The following is a 12,140-nucleotide window of genomic DNA, read 5'->3' as shown; positions in this document are numbered from 1 at the left end:
AACCCCTCAAAGTAACAATGTAGCCGGAAAGTAACGATGTAGCTGGGGCTTGTGTAAGGACGTTGTGGAGTTAACTTATCCGGACCCGGCAGTATTTGGTAACTGGTGAGTCAGGCGGGTGAGGGGATGGGGGGGGAAGACTGGCAGCGGGAGTCGGGTGGGAGACCGACAGTGGGAGTCAGGCAGGCGAGGGGAGAGACCGGCAGCAGGAGTCAGGCAGATGAGGGGGGAGAGACCAGCAGCACGAGTCAGGCATGCCTTGACATGCTGTAAATTACATCAGCAGCATGGGTGGGACTAGGCCACTGTCCCAAGTAGCTGGCTTTCGCTGCTAGACGACTAGGAGTCAGCTGGTACATTCAAGTGCCAGAAAGCCGTCCATTCCGTGGCCACCTAAACATGCCAGCTTCACTCCGCTAGCTGTGCCTGCAGGCGCCTAATCTTCTTCGGAACACCTAAAAGCGACCTTAGTGACTCTATGCAGTGAACTGGAATTCACTATCTATGTATTGTTCTGATGGCTGGCTCTTCCCTTGGCTCCAACCTCACCTACCCCAATATAAACCCTGGTTTTCCTGCTTTACCTCAGATTCACCCAAGGACTATTGTGTCTACTGGTCATTGATTCTAAGGTATTAAAAGCGTGTTTGTACTCCTCACGTGTCTCTGGTGCAATCAGTCGCATTAAAATTTTAATAGCTTAACTTTGAAGCAGGATGGAAGCCCTGTTGAAGCCAAGCATGTTTCAAATCGACCCTCTGTCCCCTGAGGCCCAGGAGGAATTTGCCTACTGGCTGGAGTGCTTCCAGTCCTACCTGATGGCCACAGAAAACGTCTGCAATTCTGATTGAAGTCTTCAGAGATCTGCACTTCTTTCTTGAGTTGGCCCCAAGGAGTTCGCTGTCATCAAGGACTGAGCTACAGATGAGTCAACCATAGAAGGCTTGAAGCCCCGTGACATGAGGCTCTGGAACGACGTGCTGGCAAAGCACCGGCTCTCTCAATGTTGGCAGCATCTGGGTGGGTTGCTCGACAATTAAGCCTTTGAACTGTGGGCCCTGACCAGAAAATGCTACTGCGAAGTGGTCTCGGCCCAGGTGAGAGAGGAGGAACAAATCCGGGACACCCTAGTGGCAGGAGTGAGGTCAAGGTATGTGAGGAAGCAACTGCTGGAGTTGGGGAAGAGACTTGGCCAGTACCCTGGAGCTGGCAAAATCACTCGAACAGGCTCAACTGGGAATTGATGACCACTCTCCCATCTTGGCTAATGGCACAGGGGCCAGTCCTACTGAGAAAGCACGTGAGGAGAAGCAAGTCAGAACCCCTCCCCTCTTCCGATCGAGAGGGTGCACCTGTTGCATGCCAACCTAATGTATGCCTACGTGGCATACCCTGTTGGCAAAGAGGACATTGCCTTGAGAGACCTGACACCCACTGGAACTGAGGATGCGATGCCTCAAGCGAGCCAGGAACTACCGTGTACCCCACTCAGGGCCCTGGAGGACACTTCTCAAGAAGTGGACCAATCCACCTGGAGCCCTCGAGACCCACTGACCCTGTATCACAGGGGGTCCAGGAAGCCTAAAGTCCTCCAGTACTGCAGCACTTGACCAGAATTACTAGACCCCCTGACAGACTTAACATGTAAATATTTGTAAACTATTAGTTTTTTTTGAATGAATGGTCTATGTTTTTCATCCATAGGTTCTATACTGAAGGAAGGAGTGAATGCAGTGAAATGGAATTTACCATCTGTGTATTGTTCTGATGGCTGACTCCTCCCTTGGCTCCAACCTCACCTACCCCAAAATAAACCCTGGTTTTCCTGCTTTACCTCAGATTCACCTGAGGAATATTGTGTCTACCGGTCATTGATTCTAAGCTATTAAAAGTGGGTTCGTACTCCTCACTTGTCTCTGAGTGCAATCAGTCAGGTTACACTCTATTTTACCTGCAATAGAGTAAAGAAGACACTATTTCTACTGCCAAACAAGTTGATGACCAAACGATGCAGGTATAAAATAATCTGAGGTGAAGATAATTTTATTTTTATGCAATTGTGACACTAGCTGAAAAGCAATCATTTCTATAACAACCAGGTAGCTACTTGAATGGGAAAAAATTCACAGCTTTAGTTCCAGAGTCTGTTACAGTCATTCTGTGATTACAGACAACTGAATGGCCCAAGAATGCCCGGTATTGCATTCAGTCATCACAAAATTCTGGGAACTAATCTTCCAGTGGATGTATGCACCCTGGTGTCAACTCAGAACAAACTCTGACATAACAAGAAAATTACTAGGGAACCAAAAAAATGATTCAAATTCTCTTTCAGAAAAATGTAACATCCATCTTACTCACAGAAATCCAAGATCTGAGACTCTTCAAAATGTGGAAGGATCACCCAGGATAGCAATGAGAACTCGCCTTTCCAATGGAAGCATGGTAAAACCCTACCAAACTAGTAGCGGACAACCTTCCACTCTACTCAGCCACCTGCATCATGTATCTTTTGTCCTGTATTGGACCCTTTAGATGCTTCAGTAACCACAGAAACACAATGGAAAAAGGCTCAATATACAGGAGTATGTTGCCAATGTACCCAGGACAATGGATGAAAAAGCAGTTCTTAAGGAACTGATAAAACATTCCATATTTGCTGGCCATTTATCTATTCTTTGTCCTGTTGAAAAATGAGGATCAACAATAGCATTAGGGTGAAAATAATTATTTTTTATATTTCCCCTTTATCAAACAATTGTGGTACAAACAATTGTCACAAGACCTTTGTACTCCTAGCTCAGAATGGTTGAGTAGCGGTTAACACAACACCTTTACAGTTCCAGACATTGGGTCTGGACCTGGGTTCAAGTCCCGCGCTGTCTGTAAGGAATTTGTACGTTCTCCCCATGTCTGCGTAGGTTTTCTCCAGGGGCTCCGGTTTCCTCTGCCATTCAAAATGTACCGGGGATGTAGGTTAATGGGGTGTAAATTGGACAGCACAGACTCCTGGGCAAAATGGCCTGTTACCGTACTATATGTTTAAATAAATACAGAGTGCGTTGTGTAATGTTTTTCCACTTGGCTGTTATTGTCCTTGAACAATGTCAGAAGCTGAATGATAAGATGGCATATACTGCATTACATTGAATTTACAAAGTGGTGGCATCACCATAATGTAGGTTGTATGCACGTTTTCTGAAAACAAATGCCATAATTTTAAACCATTTGTTGCTGTTCAGGGTTTGCATCCCTGATTGTTTTATTCAGTCTGTGGATATGATGGTGATGTACTGGTAAATATAATTATGCTGCTTATGAAACTAGCACTGCTCAAGGCAGAGCTGCTGAAATAAACGCTGTCCACACCAAGCAAGTAAACCAGTACCTGCCGTTTATTCAAACCACACACGTTCCTTTTTAGGGGAGGCGACAGGCTCATGGGAGTGATGTCATAATGCTGCTGTGAGACCTGGCCATTTCCCTGGCAACACGCTCCTGCAGCCTGGAACTTCTGGTCAGTGGGGGGGGGGAAGAGGGGGGGGGGGGTTGAAAGCCCCTGAGCCCTGCTGTGCTAGCAGTTTGCTATGGCAATTCAGCCCATCGTGTGCAGGGTTGACCTGGCCTGCTACACCACGCACCTCAGAATCGCAGTCTCTTTGGGTTAGGTTTGAGAGATCATCTTTGGGCGGGAGCCCCCAGCGCTGTAGTGTAGGGGTAGGGAAAGGCTCTGAACAGTCCAAGTGGGCTTTCTTGAGGCAGTTGATTGTAAACATGTCGTGGCTGCCTCCAATGTCTACAGTATATACAACCCACTCCCTTCTCAGTACTTTGAAAGGCCCTTCGTAATGGCACTGCAGGGGTACCTGAGTTGCCCCGTCTTACAAGTCCACGGCTTTGAGTTCTTGTGGGACGTGGCTGGTTGGCGTCTCATGGGTGGTGGTAGGATGTGGAGTGGGTAGGTAGTGTGGTTCCTCAGCTGCTGTAGGATGTCCAGGATGTTTGGCGGTGGTTCTTTGGAGCCAAAATGGACGTCACCTGGGATGGAGAACGGTGCCCTGTAGAACATTTCTGCTGATGAGGTGAGGAGGCCCTCTTAGGTGCTGTGTGGATGTCCAGCAGGACCCATGGGACTTAATCCATCCAGTTTGGCCCTTGCAGGCGTGATTTGAGGGCTGCTTTTTGATGGCGGTGAAAGCACTCTGGATTGCGGGTGGTAGGTGGTTGTGTGGTGCAGCTGACTGTTGCAGAATTTGGCCATGGCCACCCAGAGGGAAGAGGTAAACTGGGCTCTCTGGTCTGAAGATATGTGGGGAGGGACACCGAAACAGATGACCCTCTGTGAGGTAAAGGCTCTCACACAGGTCTCTGTGTCGCAGGCCGGCATGGGCATTGACTTTGGCAGGCGTATAAAGTGGTCGACCACGGTGAAAAAGTACCTCATCCCCTGGCTGATGGGAAGGGGCCCTACATTATCTACGTGCATGTGGTTGAACCTGTCCGTGGAGGGTGGGAAAGGTTGCTCTGGGCCTTTAGTGTGCTGATGGACTTTGACTCGCTGGTATTGTACACAGGTTTTTGCCCAAAGTGAATCTTCGCGTTAAAGTCCGTGCCATACAAACCTGTCCATAATGAGGACTGTTGACTGGATGGAAGGATGAAAAAGTCCATGCACTTGATTGAATACCTGCTGTCTCCAGGCCGCAAAGCCTGTAGACATATCGTTGGGCCTCCTGGCTCTGGCGTGAACTCCTCAATTTGTAGACTGGTGATGGTGGTGCAGTGTGTTGGCATCTTCAGCCTGGTCCCTGGCAAGCTGAGCTGCGTCGATTCCACCCGTCACCTCGGAGATCATTTGCCTGGAGAGTGCATCAGCTACCACATTAGACTTCCCCACTACGTGGCGGATGTCTGTTGTATAATTGGAGATGTATGAAAGGTGCCATTGTTGCCTTCCTGACCAAGGGTTGGAGACTTTGCCAGGCACCTGTACCAGGGCTTGTGGTCCATATAGGCCGTGAACACTCAGCCTTCAAAGATGTACTGGAAATGGCATATGGTACATTGCCAGCAGTTCATGATCAAAAGCGCTGTTCTTCAGATGGAGTGGTTGGAGATGTTTGCTGAAGAAAGCGAGTGGCTGCCACTGATGACACTGTTGCAGCAATGCACCCATTGCCAAGTCTGAGGCATCTTTAGTTAATGACAGGGGTAAGTCTGGATCCGGGTATGCCACGAATATGGCTTTGGAAAGTACTGTTTTGGTCTCCTCGAATGCCTGGGGTGTCTCCGCAGACCTCCTGGGCTCCATGTGACCTGCCTTAATAAGGTTGATGAGAGGCCGCATGGTGGCTGCTGCTCCTGGAAGGAAGCGATGATAGAAATTCATCATCCCAAGGAACTCTTGCAGGCTTTTGAGCCTGGGAAAGTTCCTAATGGCCTTGACCATGTCATTCAGAGGTGTTGCTACTTCACTGGAGAAGTCGATGGTGGACTAACCAAACTGGCACTTGGATGGGTAGATGTTTAGCCCGAAAATCTTCAGCTGGGCAAACAAGCATTTTAAATGTTTTTTTGTGGGTCCTGGTGTCTGGGCTGGCAATGTGGATGTCGTCCAGGTAAACAAAATCTCCTCAAGGTCTCTTGCCACTAGGTCCACGAGGTGCTGGAATGTTTAGGCCACGCTTTTCAGCCCGAATGGTATTCTCAAGAACTCAAAGAGGACAAACGGAGCTGATTATGGCCATCTTCTGGACGTCGTTCTGGTGCACTGGGATCTGGTAGTAGCCCTTTTTCCAGTTCGATTTTGGAAAAAAATCTGGGCACCTTGGAGTCATGCGACAAAGACCTGTATGTGCTGCGGTAGTCTCCCAGAGGTGCCAGCCAGCCACCAGAGTTCCTTGGGACCATGTGTAGTGGCAAAGCTCACGGGGTGTTGGAATGGTGGACAATCCCCAATTCCTCCATCATGGTAAACTTGGCCTTAGCTTGGAGGAGCTGATCTTGGGGTAGTCACTGTGCCCACATGTACATGGGTGGTTCGGTGGTCTTAATATGTTATTACACACCATGTGCTGGTTCTGCATCGAGGAAGTTAAGGGCCAGTAGAGTGGGGAATACAGTGAGAAGTGTGGTGTACTCGTTTTGTTTGAGAGCCTGGACTCCCAAAGGCCGGAAAGTGCATTGGCGCAGTGTGAGGGGGAAAACCTGGAAGGTGGTGTCATTAACCAGCTGCCATCGGTTGAGGTCATCCAGGATTTCGTTCACCTGGAGGAAATCTGTTCCTGGGAGAGCCTGGCCTACTGAGGCAACGGTACAGTCTCACCGAAAAATGGTGTTCCCGGTGTGAAAGGTCACACAATATGTCCCATAGGTGGGGATGGTTGAACTGTTGGTAGCCTGTAGGGGTAGGCCTTGGAATTGTTCCTCTGCTCAAAGATATGTGGGGAGGGACACCAAAACAGATGACCCTCTGTGAGGTAAAGGCTCTCGCACAGGTCTCTGTGTCGCACGCCGGCATGGGCATTGACTTTGGCAGAGGTATAAAGTGGTCGACCACGGTGAAAAAGTACCTCATTCCCTGGCTGATGGGAAGGGGCCCTATAATATGCATGTGGTTGAATTTGTCCACGCTGGGTGGGAAAGGTTGCACTGGGCCTTTAGTGTGCCGTTGGACTTTGACTCTCTGGTATTGTACACAGGTTTTTGCCCAAAGTGAATCTTTGCATTAAAGCCTGTACCATACAAATCTGTCCGTAATGAGGAGGACTGTTGACCAGATGGAAGGATGAAAAAGTCCATGCACTTGATTGAATACCTGCCGTCTCCAGGCTGCAAAGCCTGTAGACATATCGTTGGGCCTCCTGGCTCTGGCGTGAACTCCTCAATTTGTAGACTGGTGATGGTGGTGCGGTATGCCTGTGTGTGGGCATCTTCAGCCTGGTCCCTGGCAAGCTGAGCTGTGTCAATACCACCTGTCACCTCAGGTAGAACTAGGCTAATCTCTGCGCTGGAGTCTATCAGGAATTCCCACTGGGCCTTCCAGTCGCAAAGGTAAAGCAGGCCTTTTCTGGTGCCAACTGCCAAAGCCACTAACGGCAGCTGGCTTGCTTGTTTCCCTGCATCGGACTGAGTTTGCTGCCTGAAAAGGTGCAGGGCGGTACGCACCACTGGGCATTGCGGAGCCACCAATGGTGGTAGTAGCAGTACCCTGCAGTTGGGCTGTTGTGGCTGGACTGCAGTGATGGCCGCCATGGGGGCTCACAAGGAGGTCGAGGTTTGTGGTGTTGCTCCCCCGTGCAAATGGGTTGCACGTGGATGCAGTCGGGTTGCTGAGTGCGAAGAGGCGATCTGCTTCTCCCACCATGAGATGTGGTTCAGCAAAGTCCATGTTGGAGATGGCGGAGGCAACTTGGAAAGGAACATGGCCTCAAACAGGAAGCACTTTGTGTGTCCATTTGCAAGGGCCATACAACTGTTCAGAGCGGTTGCAATCACCTAGAGTCTGCATGTTAAACACTCGAATGGCCCATTTGTGCTGGCTAAGTTCAAATTACTCGAGCAAAAACCGTTTAAACATCGTGTACTTGCCATCCATGGGAGGGTTGTTCATAAACGGGGTCACTTTCGCTGCTGTGGTAGGGTCCAGGGTGCTGACCACGTGCCAGAACTTCGTGTCCTTGGCTGTTATTCTTCACAGTGTGAACTTTGATTCTGCAAGTTTCAGCCAGCTGCATGGCTGGTTTGCCCAGAATGGTGGAAAGTGGGCAGGATTCAGCTTGCTGCATGTTGTGGGTTCTAAAATGTTAGAACCTGTTCGGGGTCACCACTGTAGCACTGCTAAAGGCAGAGCTGCTGAAATAAATACTGTCCACACTAAGCAAGTAAACCAGTAACTGCCGTTTATTCAAACCACGCGCGTTCCTTTTTAGGGGAGGTGACAGGCTCAGGGAGGTGATGTCATAATGCTGCTCTGAGGCCTGGCCATTCCGCTGGCAACGTGCTCCTGCAGCCTGGAACTTCTGTGTGGTGGGGGGAAAGCCCCTGTGCCTTGCCGCGTTGGCTGTTCGCTACTGCAATTCGGCCCATCGTGTGCCTGCTACAAAACCCTCTTTATATGCATTCTTTGTTTCATCCTATCTTTTGAAAAATTGGAGAGATAAAGCATCATTAAGAAAACTGTCAGAAGCATGCTTTCAGTCAGCTACTAACAAAAAAATTGGATAGGCTTTCAATCTGAAATGGGTGACTGGCACCATTTCATATGCATAATCACAAAACTAAGAAATATTAAATGTCCAGTTTCAAGCAGAATTCAATATGAAATCTGCAGTATAAATTGAATACAGCATTACTGACAGGGAACCAGTCAAGATTTTACTTGAAGGGCAAAATGCAAGAAACAGAGGAAATGCAGATTTAACACATTTCTAATGTGTGGCATTTATGCGAGTAAGAATGTCATGGCTAAATAATACAAGTCATCTCTATCATTCTGCACATCAGTGAACTTAGCATGTCCTTTAAATACAATGCTGCATCTGTGGAACCAAACTTTGATCAACTACATATTGATTGTGCATCTCAGCCTCATTGCTGTGTGATTAAGAAAAGTCAGTTTGTGATTTTCAAACTTCCTGAAATGAAAAGGAAATGGGGAAACACCTTATAAGTCATGGAGGACATGAGATATGAACTAGCGTCTGATTGTTTCAGATAAATTATGCCACAAATGTTTCGGAGATGATGAAATTATAACAGAGCAAGTTTAATTTTTTTTCAAATTTAAATTTAGACATACAGCACGGTACAGGTCATTTTAGCCACGATTCTGTGCCGCCCAATTTACACACATCCCTGGTAATTTCAAACAGTGGGAGGAAACTGGAGCCTGGGGAAACCCCATGCAAACATGGAAGAATGTACAAACTCCCTACAGTCACCATGGATTTCAAACGCCAATCCCGACTGCTGGCGCTGTAAAGATGTTGCGCTAAATCGTGTCGCTGATTAACTAATCAGCCAAAACTCTGCAATTCCTCGAGTTTAATCCTCCAGTTAATGTTATTCAGAATTTAACCACCATGCCAGTATGAAACGAAAAACAACAAAAGTCTATAGAATTACTAAATTTTCTTAAATAACTAGGAAAAAAACAAAGAAAATAAAATTAGAAACTTACTATTACAATCTGGCATTCCACTTGTGACCAAGGTTAAATGTGATGACCTTTCTGCTATCCCTCCTGTCTTAAAAGTTACTGTGGGAGATACAGTTGATTTGTTGATCATCTGGCATTGTTAATAAAAATAGCAGGTTGGCATGAATCTCTGAGGTGAAGCTGTGGAAGGTTTCCCAGGAAGTTATTTACATTGGGAGGGCACTCGTCTTGGTCCACAGATGTCAAATTTGAGATTTCAATCTATAAAACCCAACAAAATTTCAATGTACCGCTCCTATGAATCCTACTCTTTAGCCAGTCCAGTTGAATCAAGATAATATTTTTCCACTCTGGTTTAATGTGTCATGACGTGGCTAATGAGTTTAATGAGGGAACGACTATTATAGAAAACGGCTAATGTAGCAGAAGATGGTTTGTGAGGTGGTACATTTCTGGAACAATGGCTTCTGTGTCTTGTTGAACATTAGCTTCAAGGTTCTCAATGCCATTCAAAATATTACCTCCAATTGGAGATGTCAAGGGTAAGAGGATTTGGCCTCAATGGGGAAGCTTTGAGCATACCCTCGAATCATTTTTTCTATTTGCTTGGGAATCTCTCTTCATGCAGAACTTGGAATAGTTTGTATTTTGGGAGGATGTAGTCGAGAACTATGTGACCAGCACATGCCAACCAAGTGAATGTCGTAAGGATCTCAATGCCATCGATGCTAGCTTGGAAGAGGACAGTCATGTTGGTTCCTTTGTGCTTCTAGTGAATTTGGAGAACTTTGCAAGTCAGCATGGGTGATCTTTTTCCAGTTCCTGAAATGCCTACTGTTGGTCCAGAGCAGTCATTCTCAACATTTTTTGTCTATGCCCCTTTGGACTGCTCAAAGTTTATGGGCCCCCTTCTACTCTTCCGAACTTCTCTCCTACTGACTATATAAAAAAGATTTTAAAAAATTGATGTAACGTGAGCTGAAAAGAAAACAAGGCTTTTACTTAAAGGGGATGTGGATGTAGGGTCCCCATTGAGAATAGCTGGTCTGGATCACAGAAAAGTGTTGGAGGGCAGTGATTCTTGCTGCCTGGTAGAATATGAATTTCGTGCCTGGTCTGAGGTCTTGATCTTCAACTACATTTTTTTTCTCTCAATTGACCAAAGGCTATGCTGACACATTAAAGAGAGTCATTGATATCTTCCCTCTCTGGGATCTTGCCTTGTGAGAAGATGGTACTCCATGAAATGTTAAAATGAGGCAGTAAAGAGCTTCAGTCATATATGGGAAGATGGGGATGTAATAGGGGACTTCAGAGTTGCCATCATTAAGACCATCTTCAAGAATTGATACCTTTAGAGTAACCACAGAGCTGTCTATCTGCCAAGTTGTATTGCTGTTATTTCTGTCCATTCTTATGATAGTGGTAAGTTTTTTCCATGTAGTCAGTCACAAAGCATGGAAACAGACCATTCGTCTATTTGTTCATTATGACAGTTGAATTAATTCCATCTCCCAATACATGATCCACTGGTTTTATGCCTAGCCAATTCAAGTGCTTATCTAGACAATTCTTAAATTATGTCAGTGATCTAATCTCAACCTGTCTCAGATAGTGCATTTCAGTTATTTATCTATGAGAAAAGGTAATAAAGCAATAGCAATGTAAGAATGCCAGAAATTGAGCATATATGAAGATATACCCCAAATACAAACAAATCTACAAACTGAAAAGTAAATACAAATATATATTGAATGTGCCTGATTCAATCAAATATTAGTCAAATGAGTTTTTTTCCTTAATTTTTAAATTTGGTATTTTGCAATAATTCTAGATACTACCTACAAACACTACAGGGTTGAAAACGTCCGATTTATGAACAACTCATACTTATGAACCGATAAGCTGGCCGGAAGTAGAAAGCCGTGAACTTCTGTTCGAGCGTGGTTAAGTCAGCATCGCGAGAGAATATGCTTTATGACCCGCAATTTTAAGTTCGCAACATTCAAGTTTTATTGTTGTTGCTATTTAAACTACCTCATAATACTTTGCAAGATTCTAGTTTAAAATATTTGAAATATAGGTGCTGAGCTGTGGAATAGAGAGAGTTAAGTGGCTGTGTTGAAAGTTAATGCTGTCTCTGCTGTGATTGGGCTTCCTGCACTATTCTGCAGCACGTGGCCTTACGTTTCTGGGAATCTGTTTCTTTTCCATCTCTGCTATGTTGTAGCAGACCAGCGAGTTTCCAAACCACTGGACCACACATTAGGATGACGGTCTCCTGGCAGGAGCGGGGACGTCAAGCTCTAAAATTCTTTCGACCCCAAAAATTCAATCAAGACCCCCCCTCCGGTGTTTATCGACCCCCTAGCATTTTTTTAACCCCTTGGATAGCCTAATAGCATGAATATACCTGAGATTGTCTGTATTTGGAGGGGAGACTGCCTAGGAGCATCAGGTGCTGTACGTTTCTGTGAGGGGCACTGGACAAAGTGATAACTCCCTCCCTGCTTTATGGTAGTGTGACAGAGTATATAAATATGCTTTTGGGAGATAAATTGGGGCAAGGTTTGTTGGAGTAGGTCACATACAAACACTTTAAAACAGATCTTATTTGAAATACTGGAGTTCTGCTAATGCTAGACATATTGGCCCCACAGCCTTTGCAAGAGTTTTGGAGAGTGCCCAAGAGACTTCACTAATGGATTGTTTTTCACAAAAAGTCAACAGATGAAAGACCTTGTTGGAACCGCAGATTATTTGGAGCTGTTCTAAGAGTGGTCATATGGTTTGGCAAGCAGAGAGAGTCAAACAGGCTTTATCACTCAGAGAGAGAGAGAGAGAGCGAGACAGAGATCAGTTCTACAGTGTTACAGTCAGCAACAGCAGCTGGGACTGGAACAGGACAAGCCGGCAAACTTGTGGAAAACTCCATTTGGAAGATAGGTTGTAAGTTCTTGGTTCGGCCTGGTCAAAGCCC

General features: G+C 46.1%; 1 protein-coding gene across 10 annotated transcripts in view; it reads right to left on the bottom strand.

Annotated features, from left to right (window-relative positions):
• ahi1 (Abelson helper integration site 1) overlaps positions 1 to 12,140 on the bottom strand; it is a 343,535-nt gene that overhangs the window by 105,196 nt on the left and 226,199 nt on the right. For 2 of the 10 annotated variants that reach the window (XM_069887255.1, XM_069887260.1), the window contains one exon: positions 7,885 to 8,135. The exons of 6 other annotated variants lie outside the window; for them this stretch is intronic. In XM_069887255.1, the coding sequence (XP_069743356.1) occupies positions 8,099 to 8,135 (37 nt within the window). In that variant the 3' untranslated portion in view covers positions 7,885 to 8,098. Of the gene's footprint in view, positions 1 to 7,884; positions 8,140 to 9,181; positions 9,422 to 12,140 lie in introns of those variants that run through there. 2 more of the 10 variants (XR_011340684.1, XM_069887258.1) reach the window with 2 other exon arrangements.

This window comes from Narcine bancroftii, chromosome 6 (genome assembly GCF_036971445.1).
Source record: "Narcine bancroftii isolate sNarBan1 chromosome 6, sNarBan1.hap1, whole genome shotgun sequence".
Lineage (NCBI taxonomy): Eukaryota > Metazoa > Chordata > Chondrichthyes > Torpediniformes > Narcinidae > Narcine > Narcine bancroftii.
This window is presented reverse-complemented; position numbering and strand designations above follow the sequence as displayed.